General features: G+C 50.0%; 3 protein-coding genes across 7 annotated transcripts in view; 2 read left to right on the plus strand and 1 right to left on the minus strand.

Annotated features, from left to right (window-relative positions):
* Positions 1-316: 316 nt before the first annotated feature.
* LOC122374985 (Y-box factor homolog) lies at positions 317-10,866 on the minus strand. 3 transcript variants are annotated; one of them, XM_043354110.1, is made up of 8 exons: positions 10,703-10,866; positions 5,785-5,848; positions 5,183-5,406; positions 4,032-4,061; positions 2,513-2,970; positions 2,218-2,262; positions 1,874-1,939; positions 317-1,296 (listed from the first exon to the last, which is right to left on the minus strand). In XM_043354110.1, exons 1-8 carry the CDS (start codon positions 10,761-10,763, stop codon positions 1,249-1,251), a joined length of 996 nt encoding a protein of 331 aa, XP_043210045.1. In that variant the 5' UTR covers positions 10,764-10,866; the 3' UTR covers positions 317-1,248. The 3 variants fall into 3 exon arrangements, with proteins under 3 accessions (XP_043210045.1, XP_043210046.1, XP_043210047.1); XM_043354111.1 differs by lacking the exon at positions 4,032-4,061 and having other exon boundaries at positions 10,703-10,862; XM_043354112.1 differs by lacking the exon at positions 1,874-1,939 and having other exon boundaries at positions 10,703-10,862.
* A 322-nt stretch (positions 10,867-11,188) lies between these two features.
* On the plus strand, positions 11,189-14,693 carry LOC122374980 (lethal(2)neighbour of Tid protein-like). Of its 3 annotated transcripts, none has more exons than XM_043354104.1 (3): positions 11,195-11,347; positions 12,619-12,707; positions 12,952-14,693. In XM_043354104.1, exon 3 carries the CDS (start codon positions 12,981-12,983, stop codon positions 14,250-14,252), a length of 1,272 nt encoding a protein of 423 aa, XP_043210039.1. In that variant the 5' UTR covers positions 11,195-11,347; positions 12,619-12,707; positions 12,952-12,980; the 3' UTR covers positions 14,253-14,693. The 3 variants fall into 3 exon arrangements, with proteins under 3 accessions (XP_043210041.1, XP_043210039.1, XP_043210040.1); XM_043354105.1 differs by having other exon boundaries at positions 11,211-11,228; positions 12,356-12,707; XM_043354106.1 differs by lacking the exon at positions 12,619-12,707 and having other exon boundaries at positions 11,189-11,347.
* Positions 14,694-18,954: 4,261 nt separating this feature from the next.
* Positions 18,955-22,758, plus strand: part of LOC122374979 (kelch-like protein 17) — a 43,928-nt gene continuing 40,124 nt past the window's right edge. The window contains exon 1 of the mRNA XM_043354103.1: positions 18,955-19,035. The gene's annotated coding sequence lies outside the window, so the exon portion shown is untranslated. The remainder of the gene's footprint in view (positions 19,036-22,758) is intronic.

Consider the following 22,758-nt stretch of genomic DNA (forward strand, 5'->3'; position numbering starts at 1 on the left):
CGAAGGGCATCAGTCCCCAGCCACCACCGGCAGAACGAGTCAGAAATAGAACTTTCTAAGCATAATGACATGATTATCCCAGCATTATGGTGTGGCGTATGTTAGGCCTTCAGGTACACACCAGCCGACCGTCTCAAGTCAGCCCCAGGACCTCGGATAAACAAAACAAAGGCAAGTTTTCATGAGCCTCTGGTCCTCCTGGTCCCTGTCAGCCCCAATGACCGCAGATCCGAGCTAACTAGATCCATCACAGATGTAATCACCCCAGTTCGGTTCCAGACTTGATCCCGTCAACCGTCATGAAAACCCAATACGCCACAGTCAATGAGAAGTTTATTGAAATGCACATGTTTTGAAACTCACAATCTTTTTGGCGTCAAAACTCGTAACAAAGTACAAAAGTCAACACCGAGACAGAGCCCGGGGGCCGATTCTCACCAAAAACAAAAACGGAGAGACAGCAGTAACAGATTTCTGCACTGGCCAAAACTTGAAATTACTCAGTTTTGTACTCGCATTGTATTATGACCAGTACATGTGGTGTGGTGTTGGGGGCCGACCGCGCGGCGGGGGTGCTGGTCGGTCCCCGCGCGGCGGCCGGCCCCGCGCCGGGGCGGCCGGTGGACAGCGCCCCGGCGGCCGGCGGCGCGCGGCCGCCGACCTGCGGACTCTCAGGCCGGTGACTCGTGATGTCCCGCAACATGTGCACGTACGGACTCGGACTGACTCATTAGCGGCAAACGGCATGCAAGGTGGGAGCGGCCAGCACAGCGGCCCGGCGGCCGCCGTGAAAAAGTCGTCACGCGCCAAATCAGAATGGCCTGGGGCGGCGCCGGCCCGCCTCGTTTGGTGACGGATGGTCGGCAGCGGCGGCCGGCGGCGCCCCGCGCGTGCGTGTGCGATGATGCTGTCGAAAACACGCTATTCACAAAACTCGTCTCAGCGACGGCGCACTCTCTCCTTTTAGTGGGAGCCATTCTGATTTGTGTAATCAAGCAGTTTTATCTCAGTACTCGCGCTCTCGCTCAATAAAAGGAAAGGTGTTGTCGCTGGCACGGAGCGGCAGCTCACAAGGGCGCCGTGGCTCCAGCTGGTATCTACACGGCGGCCGGCGGCCGATGGAGCGGCCACCGCTGGCCGCGCGGCCGGCGCCGACCGCCGCCGCGCCGCCCGGCGGAACAGGGCTAATCTGACGGTGTCTGGGAGGGCGGGCGGCAGCGGCGGCGGCGGCGGAGCCCGGCCGCCCGCCTAGGCTTGACTCTCGGAGGTTGTGTTCTCCACGGGCTGGGCGTCAGACTGCCGACAGACGAGTAAGGTGTCACACACAGAGGGCGCCCGCCGACACACCGACTCACAGGGGGCGATAGGGGCACATTGGAGGACACATCACAGCACACCACTGGGGGTTAGTTCAGTCGGAGAACAGACGTTTAAACCACACAACAACAAAGTGCACCAGTTCAAACGTTCGATGGTAAGACCGTAGAATTGGTTTAAATAACAATCATCATCACATGGTTAGACTTCATATCAAAAGAGCAGGCTTTCTTACGTGTTGTGTGAACCCACAAGATACAAAACGTCACGCCAGGCTTTCAGCGAAGCAGCAAAGGCATCTCATAAGATAGGGTATCAAGCGCAAAGGCAATTACCGCCACGGACCACGGGACGAGCACAGATATCACGTTCAACGAGTCAGATACACAGCAAAACCCAGCAACCAAACCAGACCGATACATTTGAAACTCCACAGAACCCCACTCGCAAACAGCACACCGGAGTGAAACTACCAGACACACCACCCCACACCATCACCCCACTCTGCACACTACCCCATGTGCTGTGCATGTGTGCCAGCGTGCCCCGTACTGACCTTGGCCGGTGCGGGCGCCTCCTTTTTGGCCGGAGCAGTCTCCGCGGCGGCGGGGGCCGGTGCCGACTGCCGAACACCAAACACACAGGACAGGCTCAGCATGCAGGCTGGGACAGACCCGGGCCGCAGAGCTGGGTCCAGAGACCACACAACACATACAGTGCGCCCCCACCCACCCGACAACCACCCGACCGGGGCAGGTCACAGGCAGACGCGCGGAGAAACTACCGAGCGTGAACCAAGACAGAGACATGCGCCAGGTGGTTGGGTTTCTGGACGGAGGAGCGAAGTGTGCCGGGAGGATGGGGTTGTGCCGAGTTTCATCAGCCGGTGCGAACTCTCACCTTTTCTTCCGCGGCTCCTCCGTTCTCCTGGGCGTCTCCCTCTCCCTGTGAAGGGTAACGGCCACTAAATACACACAGACGAGACGGCGGGCGGGCGGGCGAGCGGGCACAGGCAGGGGCGCGGCACCGGCAGCGGGCCCGGCGGTCCACACCGGCCGGTGCCGCCACGGTACATGCACGTGCCAATATACACGGGAACCGGCGCCTGGCTACCCTCCTTTCGGCTCACCTCCGAGTCTCGCACTCTCCCTCCCTCTCCCTGCCGTCCTCCCTTCCTCTCTCCCTCCGTACTCACCTTGCCGGTATCCTCGCGGGAGCCGGAGCGGGGCGCACCGCGACCCCGGCCGGCGCCACGGCCGCGACCCCGGCCGCCGCGGCCACGACCTCTCGACCGGCCGCGGTAGCCGCCACGGCCGCGCGGCCGGTCCAGGTCCTCGTCGTACTCGGCGTCGTAGTCGCCGTTCTCGGCAGCCTCGTCGGCGCGGCGCCGGTATCCTCCGCGGCCGCCGCCGCGCTCGCCGCCGCGGTATCCGTAGCCGCGCGGCCGGCCCCTGCCGCGGCCGCGGGGTCGCGGTGCCGGCTCCTCCTCACCCTCTAGGTGTTCCTCCTCGTCACCCTCGTCATCGCGCCGCCGCCGGAAATAGCGCGGGTAGCGCCGGTAGCCACGGCCGCGGCCACGACCCCGACCGCGGCCCCGGGCGCCGTCACCGCCGCCCTCGCGGTCGCCGTCGTCCTCGAGTTCTTCTTCGTCATCTGAAACACCGACACCGATACAAACGGTCAACGGAGCCGAAACGACACCGGGTTTCGGACAGGCACAACACGGTAAGACAAACACAAGGAAAGACACACGTAAGCACAGGGTCAGAAAGCAGCAAGGATATGCTCATCCACTGTTGCACACCGATACAAAAACTGATACAGAAGCGGTCAGAAGCACCGCACGGTCGGAAAACAGTTCTGAACAAGCGCAGACTCAGAAAGGCACGGACATTGTGTCAGACATCCGAAGACTAGCAAGAACAGACACAGCTAAGAACAGACATGGACAAACACAGCCACTGATATGATACGGTCAAATGCCATCCAGCGAAGGACGGCCGTGCAAAGCACCAGCATGCCGGAAAATATAAACGGATCCAGCATCTTACCTGCCATTGCAATCTGCATTCACTTATCGTATCACATGCCAATTTTTGTGTAACCGAAATCGAGGTTCAAATTAATCTTAACCATGTTTTAAATACGCACACAAAATCACAATCTCATGCTCCGCAATTTGAAAGTTACATACTGACGGTACAAATCAAGCCACAACATTTCCGCTATAATTAGGACGCCAATCCGTTCCTTCCCTGTGCGAAGGGAAGCTCTACAATCTCTGGCGCAGGGAAGACCTACAGAGTCAGCGCACGATGGGATTACGGCCAAAGCTGCACTACGGTTACCCGTGGTCTGCCGTACGTCCAGCTGTCCTCCCAGGCCTCAGCGTGCGGCAAACGACCATGCAGAAAACAAATAAAATAAGGCAAACCACCTGGCAAGCTACCACAACCTGTGTTTAGAGGTGACAACAGTAGTACAGCCACGCCACTCGAGCATATCGTGGGCACCCCTGATCCAAACACGTCATTTAGGGTGCATAGCCGCCCCCCCCCCCCGCTCACCACCACCTACCCAAGCAGTGCACACAACATTCAACACCCCTATCGCCAAGTGAACCCCCGCCGCTTGAATCACCTCACACCCACTCCCCCCCCCCCCCCGCCCCCGTGCTACAATCACGGCCCGCCCCGCCCGTGTCCCATACTAACCGTGGTACTCGTGACCCTCCTCGCCGTCCTCTAGAACAGTGACAACAGGCACGGATCAGCGTCAGAGAAGCGGCGGCGCCAGGCGGCAGCGGCGGCCCGCACGGCACAGAGCCCACACTGACAGCCGGCGCCGGATGCGACTCAGCAGCAGACGGCCAGCTAAGACACCGGCCAGTGGAAGCGAAGCTCGGCTAGAATGTGATCGCGCCAGATCGGCCGTCCAAGGGGCGAATGTGCCCGCCGGCAAGCAATATAATGGCTGGTAAGCTGATAGGAGAAGCCCGAGCAAACAGATACTGAGCAGTGCTTTGAAAGATACGGAGAAAGGAAATGCCAGTCGCTAAGGCACCTACGATTACGTTAGCACTCAGTACCGTTTTATTCGTTAAAATACTAAAAGGGAATGAAAGAAAGTGACAAAACATATTTAATCTGGAATTATTCATGACAACTAACTCATGCAAGATCGAGAGCATTTACTTTTTTTTTTTTATTCAGGCCTCCCTCCAACGGGCACTTATGGCCCATTTACAGGAGGGCTCCTCCTCCTCCTGGCCCTTGTTCCCCCACCCCCCAGGCTACGGCTGAAGTGGGAACCTACCCCACACCTGATGACACAGCCGGGGACGACGCCCGCGGAACGGGCGGAACCGGGAATCGAACCCGAATCCGGCACCGCCCGCACCGCGGGTCGACGCCTTAACCGACTGCGCCACCAGGGCCGCTTTTAGCGAAACGACTTGCATGTTTATTTTGAACAAAACGTACACGAGCAAAACCAAGTCTACGTACAAGTCTACAGTCCGTTGCCTTTAGGTTCGTGATTCATCACTAAATCGGCCGACTTTGTCCATACAAGCAAAGCCACGTGAAGAGTCGAGACATCAGGACATTGACAACCACATACGCAACCATCGCGGACGACTGAAGCACCCGGGAAATAACTATAAGAATATCGTCCCACCCACCGTTTCATAGCCCTAATCTTGCAACGATTAAATTCTCGTGAGGAAAATCGAGTGCAAAGATTCAACTAAATGCGTAACCCCATGATACTCCAGCTCACTTCGTTATACGGCATCCCCGTCCCCCCTCACCCACCCTACCCCCCCCCCCCCCGCGACCCCGCCCGCTCCCTGCCGCCCCCTCACCGTAGAAGTAGCGGCGGTAGCGGCGGCGCCGGTCCGCAGCGTACTTGCTGCCCTGGACGGGCTCGCCCGACGGGCCGGTCACGTTGGCCGCCTCGTTGCCCTTCTCGCCCACCACCACGTCGAATTCGACGATCTCGCCGTCGCCGACGCTGCGCACCAGTTTGCGCGGGTTGTTGCGCGTGATGGCACTCTGGTGCACAAACACGTCCTCCTTGGTGTCATTTCTGGCGGTCGGGCGGGGCGGGGGGGCGGGGGCAGGGGCGGGGTACGTTAGGCATGGGGCGGCGGCGGGCGCCGGTCGGGCCCGCCTCCCTCCCCTCCGACGGGCCAGGCTATTTTGGCAGGCGCCGGCGCCGACGGGGCGGTAGTAAAACGCGCGCAAAACAGAACGGCGGGCCGCACACCGTCGTACCGCGATCGGGTGGCGGCAGGGACGGCGTCTGCCGCCCGGGTCACCCCGCACGACCTGCAGGGCGTCGGCGACACCCATGACGGCATCCCATGAGTCATCATACCGCCCCACGGCACCGCGTGTAAGGAAATACGGTACCGCGCGCCGCTCACGTGAGGAAAGAGGGCGCCGCGCCGCCGCTCCGGCGTACCTGTTGATGAAGCCGTAGCCACTCTTGACGTTGAACCACTTGACGGTGCCGGTGACCTTGGTGGCTGAAACGGGAAAACGGGACGCTCAGCGACAACAACAAAAAACGGACAACACCTCAACTGACCGATGCGATCAAAGCAAAACATGTACTTACGGCACGGTGTTACCCGCTCGGTTCGAGCAGTTGCGGTACAATAGCGTTGTTGATAAGCGTTCAACGACTTAAAGGGACCCCCCCACCTTAACATTAGTTTTGAGTTGAGATAGCCAAGTTTGCGGCCAGGCTCAGAAACCACCATTTATCCTGGTCGCAACCCCCGCAGCTTTATGGTGTTCAAGAAATTTCTTCCCTTTACTTGCAGGGTGGGACCAGCGTGGTCCCTATCTCTTAACCATTACGGGAATCTGATGACGTCATCAGGCTTTCGAACGTCCGTTAAATGTTTGACTAAAACGTTTTGTAGCACGCGGTGGTATATGCTGCTTTGCGCGCAACAAATGCCGCACTTTCAAATAAAGTCGCTAGGAACAGCGGAGATCCCAAAAAGTAAACAAAAGTAAAAGTCTAATATCTTGAAAACCGGTGAACATTTTTCGATGAAATTTGGTAGATATTCGTTTTTGCTCTTTCTGAACCGAGCGACATCACTTTCATGCCAATTCATTAACTTTTTTGAAGGTGGGAGGGTCCCTTTAATGGCTTACAGTTTTGGTGGTCAAATTCGGAAATAACCTCGACTTAGGAAATTAATGTCGTTTTCAAAATGAAGTTTAAAAAAAAGTCAGTGCCGACCATTCGGCTTAGTGAGTGTGGTCGGCGCACAGTTCAAGGGTCCAAGCAAAAGTGACCCTCCACTGTGAGGTCAAGCATTTCTTATCTTATGTTCCTTATCTCTCAGTATATTTACTTCTCAATGTGAAGTGCGGCTGAGAACATGCTTCAGAGTTCAGGGCAATGCTGGCAAATGGAAAAAGTGAGGGCGTACTTTCATTTAATATATCCAAATGCTTCAAAAGAGCAGACTTACAAAGAGGGGGCCAGAGTTGGCTACAAACAGAGCTTGTTGTACAGGATCTATACCACACAAAAAAAAATGGTTTGATACTTCTGGTAGTCAACATGAAAGAACATGAAAATTACAATAAAATGATCACACAGCAAAGCATGGCCTGACTATGGAAGGCTAAAGTCACATATCCTAGTGCCAGAAAGAATGATACCACAGCTTTCACCACTAAAGCCTGATGGCCTATGGCCAGTTTGGTTTCTGGATTACAGTGTGAATATTGTGATTGCTGATAAGTGTAGTCACAACACACAAAATGAGCAAGCTTTTCAAAGGCATGACAGAATTTTCTGAGGCAATAACAGTGCCTCACAAACATACAGTTAAAGCAGAAAAACATGCAGTTAAAGCAGGAGTTTCTCTTCAAAGACTTTATTATCCACTGTGGGTTTAACCTGTGAGCTAGGAATATACTCCATGCCTTTCTAAAAATGTCTTGCTGAGAATTCAAATGCATGCCTCATCTAAAAAAAGTGTTGTAATTATGCCAAAAAAAATAATGATAACTGTAATATCAAGGCACTTCAGTTAAACATTTTTACATAACACCTACATAAATGACAAATTTCCAGAAGAAAGACAAAAAATATAAGGTAGTAAGTGCCTGCCTTTCCTAGAAAATACCTTAATGGTAGCCTGCCATTTAAAGTATAACTCTTAGCTCCAGTGTCCTGAAATTGATTTTTCGGAGAGTGTGATTGAAGCCGCGAGGACGTCGCTATTTCAAAAGGACGTCGATATCGGTGCGGAGCCTAAGCCACTGAAGCCCTTATCTAAATTAGCGATTTTCACTGGCAATATTGACTAATACCACCTCAAGGCACCTCAAATGATCATATATAGACACAAAGTAATGCCAGTTTACCCCTAGTAAAATACAAAATTCAAGCATTCACCACAAACACCAAAACAACACTTTGAAGATGTCTAGTTCTTGTCCATGATCGTACACAACAGTCAACAACAAATATGCTTCAACAAAAATCAGCCCAAGAGCCAGCGGCTATCACTAAATATTGACGTCATAAGAGGGATATCATATCGAGCAAGAGGACTGATGTAAAAAAACAGACGTCCAAACAAAGAGGTGGAAAACAGCTCGGAAAATTAATTTCCATAGCTTCCTGTTATGAAATTCAATTAAGAAAACTCCAAGGTGGACGCTGAATTTTTCTTGGCTGGAAAAAAATGTGAAATCATTGTGCACTTTTCAGTTTTGTACCGACGTCGATAAAATGGGAATAACAAGGTCAAACGACGTCCCCAACATTGCGTGTATTTTTAAGCCAAGGACGACATACTTGAATTAATACTGTTGAAATTCGGTAGCTTTATTTTAATTCAAACAGATAAACATAAAACTTTTTCCCCAACTACTATCAACATATGCAAAATTAACTACTTTTTAAGGGCATGTTCAAGGGGCAGCGCTAACCCGTTACTGTGACCTTCTGAGGGGAAAAAATAATTAAATATGTTACAGTAATTTGATACAAAAGGTATGTTGCGTGCTTATAGATAAATGTCCAAGTAATATATTCGCATGATTAATTTTTATCTATACACTGCACAGTTACTAAAACTGAAAAGTGGAAAACGACGTCCTCAGATCCCTCTATTCCGACATCTTTTCTCCTTCATATGGCAGCATTACCTTCACATGGTAAAGGAAAAAACTTATCCATATCTGACGCACAGAAAACAAAAATAAAATAAAACCGCGTTGTTTACTGTTGCTGCAGTTGGCCAGGAAAGGGGAGTTGAGTGTAAGAGTGAGTTTTTGAGGACTTAGGATATATTTATTGTCATTTTGCATAGCCATGTTTTTAGGCAGAGGTGATATTTCTTTTTGTTAGTTTGCTTTTGGTGTTCGATATACCTATAGACTTTTATCTGTCAGGGACGTCGTTTGGCTTTCCGGGACGTCACAAAGAGAATCTGTTAGGTGTGGGTTTCCACCCAAATTCACGAAAATCAGGACACTGCTTAGCTCAAAGGATGAGGTGAAAGATTCAGAATTTCAGATATACTAACTATCCAACCAAATCATGGATCATAGATCAATCATGAGATGGATAATGACATGAAGCAGGTACCTAAAGCATAAAGCCTCCTTTTCTTAACTACCTACTTATAAGTATTATTAGTTATTAGTAAATTTTGCAAGGCTAAGCTGGGCAATACCCAGTACATTATACTAAGAGCCCCTGTGTCACAGTTAAACCTATCCCACAATAAAACATCAACATGACTTGAATACTAATATATTGGACAGAATGATACCTTAGTGCTTAAAAACTTTACTTTAAACCAATTTCAAAGCTCTTGGGTTAGAACTTTTGAATGGTTGAAGATATTTTCTGAAATTCCAACCAAATCATGTTCCAGTGCAGGGGTACATATGTGCCTAGTTTCTTGTCTTTAATCATTGTCTTACTGATTACTTCAACCAAAGTTACACAGGCCTGTCAAAGTTACCCCTCATGGTAATCAAGTAACCCCATTTTATGGAAGCTGAGTTATATCAATATGCTGCCCCACCCGACTGGAAAAAATGCACGCTTTCGTCGAGAACTCGAGCGTAGTTGGGCGTTTGCGCCGAAAATTTTCGGCGTACTTCGGCGTAAATCGACGGCTTGCGCCGAAATTTTCGGCGTACTTCGGCGTAAATCGCGAAAAAAACCGTCAGGGGGTGGCACCAACCCCCTCGGCCGGCGAGGATTAAATGTCTTCGGGAGTTAAACATCTTAAATCACTTATCTTGTCTCGTGTTCGTCTCAGGGTATTTAAGTCACGTTCAGCGAACCTGATTGTGACTCTCCCACGGCGGGAACAGTTCACCGGTCGAGAGTGAGGTTATGGATTGTCGGATTCCCTAGTTCAGATAACGTATGCTATCGTGTGTGTATTGACCGCTGTGATTCCTGTATTTCCGGCGTGTGGTTTGCGAGCGGACGCTGGCAATCGGTCCCGCGTGGCCTGGTATCTGCCCGATCCCATCGGCCGTGCTTGCACCACGCCTGTTGAAGGCCCCGTCAGGCGTCAGTCACCGGCTGGGCACTACTGCTGATCAGAGCCGAGCAACAAAATAAAGGTGAACATGCCAGTGAGTTTGTGAGTCAGGAGATTTTGTGATAGCGAACGCTGGTGCTCAGTCCCGCATGGCCTGCTGATGTATATTGTCTGCCCGATCCCGTCGACCGTGCCAACAACCGTCTGTAGACAGTAGTCACTGGAAGACAGCCACACACACACGCCAGCCCCCCCCCCCCCTCGACGAAAAGTGCGTGGCTACAGCCTGCAGCCATCAGTAAGCCTTGAAAATTTTCGGCGCATGAAGCATGGCTTGGTAAAATAATTTCGGCGCATAAACCCTTGCGCCGAAATTTCGGCGCATCACCTCCGCCGAGAACTTCAGCGTAGTGGAGGCATTTTTTCCAGTCGGGCTGCCCCAGGCTAGGATTATGAGTTGATAAAGAAATTACCCCAAAATTGTACCGCTAACCGCAAAGATAACTGCACATGTGTTGAAACTGTGTAATAAGTGTTTTAGCCAATATCCATGGGTGGCTTAGCGATAGCCATTGAACATGAAGGCATGCGTTGGTTCACTCAATGCACTGCTGATTACACAATTTCTGCCTTTATTTACAAATTTGATACTATTGCATAGCATTCAGAATCAACTCAGTGTGAGTTAATTTAGTCAATGCCGGTCACAACTCACAAGGAAAAATTAACTAAAACAATTGAGTAAATGAACCGCGTGGCCTGAGATTGGCGCGATACGAAAGTGGCGCAGACAAATTAATCGCATTACAAGCAAATACACAGCGAATTGGGGCTTACCAATTAGTTCTTTTTCTTTTACAGCCTCTTGTTGGTCAGGCTGCTTATTAGAATCTGCCATGGTGTTGGCTGGCGATGGAAATAGATGTTCCGATTAGCCCCGCGGTGGTTGCGTTCCCCCTCTTCTAGATCTTGTCCAACATGGCGCAGGCACGTTGCCATGGTGCTTGCAGAAAAGCTTTGCTATGATTGGTCCACTATTTTGGTACCAAATTGGCTGCCAATTTGGAAGCGATCACATTTTTGCACTCTTGTAAAGCATAAGTTTCATCAACACTATTACTTTTCACTTTTTATTTGCTCAAAGATATACATTTCTGTGATTTTGAAAAGCATTTCACCATTTTCACCGAGCAAATATCGTGAGTTTCAATTTCCCTTCACCACATTTCTTCCTATAAAACCTAATTCACTCCAAAATAATAGAATTTGCGAAAATTGGCAGCAGCTATATGTTCTGCTTATGGCGCACAAAGGACAAAAATTGTTTACAATTTCTTTTTGGGCAAGCTCGGCAAGCTAATAGGTCGATAGGTTAAACTGTATTTCGATTATTTTATGAAAATACTTTTATTTTCATTATATTTGTGAGAACCGATAAGTTTTGGTTGCCCTCTGTTCATTTGTCCGGCTGAAGTCACACAGGTTAGGGAGGAATATGCTTGAAGTTGAGAGCACAGCTGCTGGCTGTGTCGCCTTGGTGCATGGGCAGTGCTGCCAGATTTGGAGGATTTCCGCAAATCTGGAGGATTTTGAGCTGTATTTGCGGACAAATTTCGCTTTTGGAGGATTTTTGATTTTGGAGGAAAATCTGGAGGATTTGTCACCCGATTATTATATTCAATTTCATGGAAAAATATAACACATTCAAGACTAAAAAGGCATTTTCCTGCCCAGCGTCACCCTACCCGTGAGGAGATATCACGTCCTTTATCACCGTGAGACTGCAGAATGTCTCAGTCTGTAGCTATATCTACGAGGGTACCAAACTACTGGCAGATCTAAGGGGGACATTTGGGGGCAAATGCCCCCGGTTCCCCTGCAGCGCCCGAAATAGACGAAAATTTTCGTTTCTTTTTGGAGGATAAAACGAAAACTAAACAACTTTTATCAGAAAAAGTATCTTTTAAACTGCACAGCAGTGCGAAAGGATTCGAAATCCGACGAGTTTTTAGAATTTGGTGGAACTTTTTTGGGGGTATAGCCCCCCGGCAGCGTCCAAGACCGACTTTCTATATCTACCAATAGGATTTGGAGGAATCTGGAGGATTTTTGTAACTGATCTGGAGGATTACAGCCTTCCCCATCTGGCAGCACTGTGCATGGGGTATATGCAACTTCTGGTATTAGTAGAGCAGACGTCACACGAAGGTTTTCCAACCAAGGAGAGGCGCTATGCCTGGAGGTACTTCTTTCTAACAAAACCTAAACAAACCTAACCTAACCTGACGTAACCTAACCTACAACCTACAACCTACAAACCTACAACCTAAAAACCTACAACCTACAACCTACAAACCTACAAACCTACCCTACAACCTACAAACCTACAGCGCCTCTCCTTGGTTGGAAAACCTTCGTGTGACGTCTGCTCTACTAATGCCTGCTCTGCTCTACTAATAATGAGAATTTGAATTGTATGGGGCTGATGAGTGATGGGAGCAGTTACAGGCAGTTGAAGTCCAGTAGTTGACTAGCACAGGCTGTGTCAAATTTTGAAGGTTATGCTAAGCTATAAAACATTTATCCTTTTGCTACCGAAATAACCTGGAATTGTCCTTTGAAACTGTTGAGATCGCTGATCCCAGGCTGCGCATCTAGAGCTGCTTCTGTCCATGCTGTCATTATAACATTCAAGTTGAATTTGTGTGATAAAATTTGTTTATACCTTACCTTACCTTACTTTATGGTATCAGGATTTTTTAGGCATAGAGCCTGTGGGCTGTGGTACCTGTTTTCATCAAGCTCCTGGTCTTGTCAAGGATCAGTTGGAATCGGCTATGGTGTAAGTTAAATGACCATATCCTGGTATAAAAAAAGTTCAGCAATACACTTGTTTCTTGTTAATTTTTTAGCACAGCTCTTCATCAGAATACCTACTGAGTAAAAAATGTCACGTTATTTTGTCTGGATTTTTTGTATTATATCAGTTACTTAAACAATCTGAACACTGAATAAGCATTGAACAAGCCACCAAGCTTATCACTCCTCGAACTGCCATTCTTCAGCTGCACTCTGTGTTCTGGCAGGGTGTGACTCGGCTCCCTGTGGTGGCAGAATGGCTGTGCGGCGCGCGGCGCCGTCGCGCTGGCGGCGGCTGCGGGAGGCCGTTTCTGTGGACCGACTGCAGCAATGTCTGTTCAGCCCGGAGCTTTGCGCGCCAATGGCGGCCCTGCTGCTGCTCGCCGAGTGCGTTATCAACGTGGCCGTCATCGAGCGCGTGAAATACACGGAGATCGACTGGCGCGCTTACATGCAGGAGGTGGAGGGCGTCTACAACGGCACGCTCGACTACTCGCGCCTGGGGGGCGACACGGGCCCGCTCGTGTACCCGGCCGGCTTTGTGTACATCTTTCTCGGATTGTACCACATCACCTCGGGCGGCGCCAACATGCGGCTGGCCCAGTACATCTTCATGGCCATCTACCTGGCCAACTGGGCTCTGGTCAGCCGGCTGTACGTCCGCAGCAAGAAGGTGCCGCCCTACGTGCTGGCAGTGATGAGCCTGACCTCGTACCGCGTCCACTCTATCTACGTACTGCGCCTGTTTAACGATCCGGTGGCCATGCTGCTGCTGTACGCGTCCATCAACTGCTTCATGGACGCACGCTGGTCGCTCGGCAGTCTGCTCTTCTCGCTCGGTGTGTCCGTCAAGATGAGTGTGCTGCTGTTCGCGCCGGCGCTGCTACTGGCCTATCTCTACACGCTCGGGTTCTGGGGCACTGTCAAACAGCTGACCATCTGCGGCGGTGTTCAGGTGGCGCTCGGTGCGCCGTTCCTCGCCGCCGCGCCCGTGGCGTACCTGCGCGGCGCGTTCGACCTGGGCCGGGTGTTCCAGTACCAGTGGACGGTCAACTGGCGCTGTCTGGCCGAGGAGGTGTTCCTCGACCGGCGCCTGCACGTGCTGCTGCTAGCGCTGCACCTGATCGTGCTGGCGGTGTTCGCGCAGGGCCGCTGGCGGCGCTTTCTGTCGGCGTTCGGCCGTCTGCAGGCCACCGGCGGGCCGGAGATCAGCTGCCAGCTGCTGCTGCTGCCGCTCTTCACCGCCAATCTGATCGGCATGGCGTTTGCGCGCTCGCTGCACTACCAGTTCTACGTGTGGTACTACCACAGCCTGCCGTACCTGCTCTGGAGCGCGCCGTTCGCGCCCGTCACGCGGCTCTGCCTGCTGGGCGTCATCGAGCTGTGCTGGAACACCTACCCGTCGACGCCGCTGAGCTCGGCGGCGCTACACTGCTGCCACCTGGTGCTGATTGCCGGACTCTGGCGCACCGGCGGACTGCTGTCACAGGTGGCGCCACCGGCGCGCGCTCAGAAACTGAAAAAGTGAATGAATGGTCCCCACTCGAGGAGCAGGGGCTGCTGCAGGGAGTGGAAGGGGACAGTGTGTGTGCAGTGAATTCCCGTGCGCCGCTCTGTGACCGTTATTTGCATTTTGGTGTCGTGTGTGGTGTTATGCCATTTTTGGGTAGGATCAGCCGAGTTGTGTGCCGCGGGGGAGCAATCATAGAGGGGTCGGTTTTATAGAAACAAGTGTTTGAAGTAGGCTTCAAGCTCGGGTCACATGTTGTTTGTGGCCTCTGTATTGTCCGATGTCAAGGGCAGGAGTATGTGGGGCACGTGCCTTGACGACGTTTTTGTATTTTGGTCCTGTGTGCACCCTGACTTGCCGACCCCTCCCTTGAACTGACCGAGCTCTGGGGGCTCGATGCGATGACCATGATTCGTGTGGTGTTCCCCAATCGTCCAATACATACCCTTCTGTGATGCAGATCATCTGTGACGAATGGCATTCTTCGTCTAGTTACTCGTTGGCGTTTTGTGGTATATTGTTTAGGTGAGACATGACAGTGAAGATATGCATCACTGGCTCACACGTGTACAGTAAATAAGGAATACCACTCCTGAACTATTGGTGCAAGCACACGTTACTCGTGAACATTTTAGTTCCAAGTCGATGCGATAGCCAGGCCGCGTCAATGACAGCACAAGGAAAGAAAGCTGTTTTCGATGGCTGCGCTGACTGAGCGGTTGCTTTGAAAATTTCAATCTTCGGTCGTGTCATATAATTCAACAAAGTCTTATGATTCGATTCCGTAACACATGGATCTTCCGAAGCGAACGTTTAACCCTCGCCGGACCTATTGGTTTTCTACATACGCGCCGGCCGAGGGGGGGGGGGGCGGGTACGACCCCCCCCCCTCGCCGTTTCGCCCCTGGTGGAGCTAGCGCGTCGCGGAAAAAAACGAGCGTGTGCGCCGTTACGAGACGCAGAGATTGGTACCCGATTTTAAGGTCCTAGGTCAACCGGTGACCTCTGAGGTCAGGTCAAGTGCCCCAGGGTACGGTTCAGTTTTTGGTGAATAACTTCGCAAAAAACGGCCGCAGAGCCGCGATTTTGGCAGCATCGTGTTCGCCTTGCTCAGGCGCGTCGAATGATATACTTTTTGTCCGGGTCAGGTCAACTTGGGGTGTTGACCTCAGGTCAAGGTCAGGTCAGCACCCCCAGGTCACGAAGTTGGTCGAAAGGGGTCATGTCGCATATCATTCGATTCGGCAGGTCTTCCTGAGTCCATTGGTGGCTTTCTCGACTCGCTAGCTCAATTTGATCAAGAGTTATTGACGAAAAACTAATATGACCTTGATGACGTCATAAATGACGTCACGCAAGGTCAACATTGCAAAAGTGACGCATCTAACCTTGCAAGGAGTGCATCAAATCACGATTCTGTGTGCTTGAGATAGTTGGAGATCGTTCCCGGCGCCAGAATAGCAGTTTTCATTTTTCCCCATTGACTTATAATGGTGAGGTCACGAAAATGACCTGACCTCATATGACCTTTAGGAAAAATCCGAGATATGCAAGTTGTGAGACTCATAATGGATACTAGATCCTGCAAGTTTCATTTCCCTGTGACATCTCCTCTGGCAGTGAGGGCGTTGCGAAGTTGCGACATCTGAAGACCGTGCAGAGGTTCACTTATGACGTCATAGGTCAGTGACCTGACCTGACCCAAAAATGCGGTTGGTGTCAAAAGATGCGGCTTGGATCAAAGGTCAGGTATGCCAAGTTTCAGCTCCCTATCGTCAGCGTGTTCGGAGCTATCGCGAAAAAACCCTATGGGGGGGGGGCGGCACCCGCCCCCCCCCCCTCGGCCGGCGAGGGTTAACCCTCTCCCGCATTTTGCCGTTTGGCCACTGATCAAGCTAGAGCTTCGCGGAAAAGACAAGCGTGCTGCTCGTGACCATAAGAGAAAATCGAGACCTGTTTAGAGCGCCGTAAAGTGTGGCTTTGGGGGGGGGGGGGTCAGGGTGCTGATCACGAATATCATTTTAGTTCTTATCACAGATGATGTCCTCATGCATTTAGGCCAGGTCGAGTCAGGTCAGCTCAGGTCAACAAGTAGGGGTCCTGCCGGATATTCGTAGTATGTGTCAACCGCCCCTGATAGTTTCGTAACATGTTACGAACTAGCATCAAAACTACTTCGTAAATGTTCAAATGGCTTCTAAATTCGAATTCAGCTTCAAAAACTAGCCTTCAAACATGTAAAACTCGAAGAAGTGACCCGAGTTCATCAAAGGTCCATGACCCGACCTGACCTCCAGGTGACCCTGACACCCACCCTAATGCATGGGACCAGCATCATGTCACGTGTTTGAACGCTTGTGAAAACATGAAAAGACTGCAAACGCGCAGCTAATGCAAGCCGACATACGCCGAATCGCGATTCCGGCCAAACATATGGTCTCGAGAAATGAGTCACAGGTCAGAGGTCATTGAGTTCAGGGTCATGACATTCTTAGTCGGTATGTGTACAATTGATTAACTCGGGAGTCGGGGGTACTGAAAGTTTCGTCATGCTCGGCAGCTCTTTACGCGAGTTATTCGCGAAAAACCGAGCGAGGCCGTTCGATCCCCCCCCCCCCCCCTGTATACGCGAGAAATATCATGAAATAGATGTTGTCTTACTGGTCGAGGAAATGCAAGAGAAAAAAAATGCATCGATCTTAGTTGATCCTGTCCCCCTCGTTGGAACAGTATCATAATATCCAGAGGAAAACGGCTTTGACGCCTCCTCGACGGAGCTGGCCGGCGAGTCGGAAGGTAGAGGTAGACTGTACCGCATGACACGCCTGCGCTGCGGTACAGCCTCGCGGCTTCCTTCGCCGCTCGGCCCGCTGCTGCCCCGTGCCTGCATAAAGGTAGTGTGCCAGCTTTCCTGGACCGTTTGGAGTTAATGGCCCGGATAAGGAGAACCGGATTTTTAGAACTTATCCATACCTTCAAAACTCATGGAAACGTCTTAAATTCTTCAAATTTTGAGTACCCCAGTGCGAAATTCGCCCCGACGGGTTGTCGGTCGTACCCCAACCACATTTCACACCACTATGAACAATAAATGCACACACTGAAATCGCTATTACCGATATGCTCATCCAATCAAGTTTCGATAAACCCGTTCATCATCTCCTGCGGTTTCGTGTAACACGCCTGTTAGGTGGTGCGGGCGGTAGACCGCGCCCAAAGCCAGGGCCCCGGTAACGTGAGGTAGCCGAGTCAGGGCAGCGTGCGCTGACCCAAGCCGGAGCCGCGCGTCCTCCCGGTGTCATGTGATAGCCCGGGGCTGCCCGCGGGGATGCGGTAGACCGCGCCCAAAGCTGCGGCCCCGGCTTGGGTCAGCGCACGCTGCCCCGACTCGGCTACCTCACGTTACCGGGGCCCTGGCTTTGGGCGCCGCTTCTGCTCATACTTTGTGGTGCGGTGGTGGTGCGTCGGGCCGCGCGCTCTGACTTCGGCCAAGAAAAATGTGTCAGCTGATCATGGTCATTTCTGCCACTTGCGTGTGGTGAAATGGGGTCATAACTTAAGAGACGGCTTTTTCATATCAATTATTTTACATAAAATCATATTTCAAACCATAAATAATGTTCGACAGCCAAATAAAAGAAACAATACCAATACAGGCTTACAGTTTAAGGCTCGACATTGTATTGTCCATAGAGATCTTATAATATTATTATAAGATTCTTATTATTATAAGATCTCTATAAGATCTTATTACTATAATATATACTTCTATAAGATCTTATTATTATAAGATCTCTATGGTATTGTCTACGATTAGACAGCTGATAACTCATTCCCGTACGTCGTAACTCTATAATGACCTTTGCTTATTGTCACATGTGCGCCGCATTCGCGATTGTTGCCGACGCCTGTTTACAGGTCAGCCCACTACAATTGTTATACATATCGAAAAACCGATAAACTTTTAGGCGAAAAAGGCACTATTCCAGGCCCATTTTTGATTTTTTTTGCGATATGAGGTAAAAACAGAAGCTTCTTATCCTAGGAAAAATAAAATGGGAAATCTTTCAAAGGTGGCACACTACCTATAATCTGTTGGTCAATGGTCGCTCGGTGTCTTCCAGTTGGCGAAGTCTTCTCTTTGAGCGATCTTCTTATATGATCTTTCTCCTATGTTAAGTGAATATCAGCTATTGCTGCTGAAGAGTTTGAAACCCTTTTATCCTTTCACGATCCCATGTGTGCCATTTGCTGCGCATTTTCTCTACTCTCTCTCTATTACCTACCTATAAGTCAGAGGACGAAAGGACGATAGTCGAGATTGAGAACGAAATCATGGAACATGGTCATAAGCTACCGAGGAGGCACGGGGAGCTCAGAGGACGGGGGATAGGTATTCATTTATCAAATGTCTGGTAGAGAAACAGAAGCATGCACTGACGTCGGTATGTAGCATTTTCTTTTTGTTGATACGAAGCGATCGCCCCACAGGGCCTATCATTATTTTCTTACGGGATAAATAATCTCAACCCCTCCGCCCCACCTCGTCGTCATCTTACTTTATAGCAGATCCACTGACCCATCATCACGGTCGGCGACCCACTTTTGCAGGCCATTTGAATAGTGAGCCGCCCCCTATTGACCAATAGCCGGCGGCGACCGACGCGCGTGCGCCACCGCCGCCGCCGCCGCCGCCGCCGGGCGGTCGGAGCAGAGCGGTGGGCGGTGCGGGCAGTGACGGGCGGTGAGCGGAGTGACCGCGGACGGACCGGGACGTGCAGCTGCCGCGGGAAGGTGTGAGGTGAGTCGAAGGGAGAGAGGTGACGGGGAGGAAGGGAATGCAGTTGGTGTTGTGTTTGGGATAAAATGGGATTACGCTCGCTCGGTTGTATTCATGATCACGCCGGTACCTAATGTGAGACGGTTGAAATAGCTTTTAGAATAAATATAATAGAATAATAGAAAGAATAGAATAAATAGAATAAATAGCATTTAACAATAAATTGACGAATATAGTTTGCGTCGTTCTGCGGTGTTTTCGTGTCCTGAAAGGGAATATCTAAAATTAATAATTGTAAGCCAGTCTACATCCTACGGTCTGCCAGGATAGAAACCTCACGCTAACATTTGTCGTAGCCAGGAGCCTGCCACTAATAGGGGCTTGGACCCAAACAAGCACACTTTTACCTATGTAAAAGATAATTATTTATCAAACTCTACCCATCTATACGGTGACAACTATAGTTGTCAACGATATAGCTTATTATGTCGTGTATGTAGCTTATTATGTATTATGTCAACGATATAGCTTATTTCCGTCGGCTGTATACAGCCGACGGAAATAAGCTATATCGTTGACCCTCCTACAGACAAAAACGCGTGATATGAGGAAAACGTTGAGGGGATCGACTGTCCAAATATTTACCTTCCGCGTTCTACATCAAGTGTTTCTTCAGCCGACAGTAAGCGCCTGCTGGTGTCATAACAAATGGTTATGTTGCCTGTTGGTATTTGGCGGGTTTAGTGAATTCAGACGACGTACAGTCAAATATTTTATAATCCAATGTCTTATGTATATTCGAGAAAAAAGATGCGCTTTTCATACAGGTGCTTTGACGAATGACGCCTTATTTTATCTCTGTACCTGTCTTTTGTTGTATGTACCAGCAACATCGTACTTTTTACTAGATTTGGATTGGATTCGATTATGGAATGAAAAAATTAATACTTGATCTTAAATGCTTGATTACGCTCTCAGATAATGATACGCATTTTGAAAGCTAGATAAATCGTGCTTAATTTCATCGAATAGTGGATTTTTATTTTAAACTTCCCCTTAGATCACTATTTTGTTAAAATCAGAAAAGCATGTTGACCCACGTAAATTTGACAGAAAAGACGTAAATAATAAATTGTCACCGATATTGGTGGTGATAGGCCCCAATCAAACATTTAGCACCGCGAGCTATGTCTTTCCGCAGGTATTGCAACCAATCTCAGGGAACAGCATTGGAAATCGGTCGTAAATGAATCAATGAACGATATCTCAGCCACTATCAATGAAACGAATTGCGTCGCATCTAAGGAAAATGTCATCGAAATTGACCAGTTAACTGCTATGGTGACCATTTGACCAATGCCACGTACGATGGTGCTGACTTTGAGATTAAATAATGTTGTTGTATGTAGCGGTATGTAGAGTTTTGATGTAAGGGATGCGCACACATTACTCTATTACTTACCGGTTGGTGGTTTTGAATGATTTTGTGATTTTTTATTTTGCCTTTGGCGCTAGTGCTCGCAAGTAAATTCAATCAAATCCACTGTCCTCTAATCACCGCAGTGTTTACCAATCAGCCAGTTCACCGGCCGTGCCCTTTCGATGTTGACACTCGGTGAGAGTTTAAAACAGCCGCCGTGATGAGATGCCCGCCGGGTCACCCAGTGCTGTGTACTCTGCCATCAAAGCTGTGGCGCGGATGGCGACGGCTCCGGTGGCTGGGGGGGCCGGCCGGCGGGTCGCCGGGTCGGGGGCTCGGCACACATGACCCAGACGGGGATCGATAGCCGACGGTTACCACCCCTGCCTGAGCTGGCTGGCGCGGGACACAGGTGTGCGCGGCCCGCTGCTGCCAGGCGGGCAGGCTGAAGCCCTGCTGCCTCCCGCAACACACCGTCAGCTGTCGAACTGGGAGTGATGTGCTGACTGACAGGGCTGGCTGTTCGGCTCTCTGTGGCTCAATCCAACCCGTGCCTGTCGCCAAGAGTTTTTGCCGTCCCGTAAAAACTACTCATTTGTGTGCTGTATGACGTTACGGACTAGCAGAGATCGTAGATGGTCGAGATCCGTGGTCGCGCTGTGATTATCTCGTACAGATTGAATTGGCGCCCGATGTTCAAACTTCAAGCTATATATAGGGTGTAATATTGATGTTTGGCGCGTTCATGATAACTGTGATTTGAAACCGATCCTTCTCTACTATTAAGTGTTTTCTCATCGTACGCAATATCCACCCCTTGTAGCCAATCGCAGTGCTCCAATCACAGTTTGATTGGCTACCATTCACGGCTGTCGATACGTCCCGAACAGACTCTCTGGTAATCGGTCCACAGACGGTGCCAGACACGCAACGCACGCGTACCACACGCACATGGGGGTTGTCGTTCCTGGTCCAATAATAGTCGACACAGGACCATTAGAATAGGCACGGTACACGAGTAGCTCACATCTCATTCTCAAGATTGATTGACACAAGACGCGAAGGATCTTTTCGAGACTCGCACTAAATCAGACCATCACCTGACCTCACCTCATTGAGAGCAGCCGTCCCTCACCGGTTATGACCGTTCAGGAGCTCCCCTTCAGCGCACTGCCACCCTCCGCCGTTATCCCGCGGTAAGTGGTCTCTTGACCGGCGCTATTGTTACGATAGCTGGGTGGGGAGGGCGTAAAGCCGCGCATCGATTGACCAGAGGGCCCTGTGGTGGTCTCAATTAGCCGAGCACGGTCTTGCCAGGACGGCCCGTCCGTTAGCCGATAGGGGAATGGCGCTTTGCCGAGACTTCACGGACCCCTACCTACCTAGGGAATACAATGGTCTGGGGAAGTTTAGAAAGATATATTATGATTTCGGAAAGACTAAGTTAACCCGCGCCCCACTGGGGTCTGTGTATAACACGCCCTACTGGGGGAGGGGGGCTATTCATAGCCTCCCCCCTCCTAACTCCGAAACTACTGGGCCGATCGTCAAAATTCAAACGGCATCTGATAGCCCCGGGAAAACTGTCGATCGAAACCTAATTTCATTGATCTCGAGGTCACCGATGACGTCACAGGTCAGGTCAAAGTAAAAATTATTAGCATTTTGGCTTGTTCACATTTTGGGCTCTGGCCGCCGTCTTACAAGTCAGATCAGGCACATTTGTGGTTTCCACACTCGTGAACAGATGCTCTAGATACCTTGAGGGTACCAAACTTGTACTTTGATTTTCAGGTCAGGGTTAGGTCATCACAGGTCACGAAAATATTATATCATGCGTCGGTCACGTGACACGTTTTATGGTCCATTTAGGCCATAGATTTCGAATTTGATGTCGTCCGTGTCATTCGAGGTCATTTTGAGTCGAATTTAGCTTAGGTCAGGTCACTTTCAGGTCAAAAAAGGTCAAATTTTGAAGTTAAAATTTTTCAACAAAAAAGATGTCTATTGGATGCAGTTTCAGCTCAGGAACACGATGGTGCCATTTATATTGGTGTACGATGTCAAATACGTAGTGAAAAATTGATTTGAAAAATTAATAATTTTGAATTTTTTGCAATAATGCGTATAACTTGGCCATTTTTGAAGATATTTAGCTAAAACTTTCTAGAGCTAGTCATAATCATGCGTTCTGTCACATATATTCTGTTTTTTTTTCGAAAAGTCAAAAACTTTTTGAAAAAATATAAAAATATAAACTTTGAATATTATTATATAAAATTTTCGAAATTTTCAAAATTTTGAAAATCCGAGATAACAGTTTG

Source organism: Amphibalanus amphitrite, unplaced genomic scaffold, assembly GCF_019059575.1.
Source record: "Amphibalanus amphitrite isolate SeventyFive unplaced genomic scaffold, NRLGWU_Aamphi_draft 001751F_arrow, whole genome shotgun sequence".
Lineage (NCBI taxonomy): Eukaryota > Metazoa > Arthropoda > Thecostraca > Balanomorpha > Balanidae > Amphibalanus > Amphibalanus amphitrite.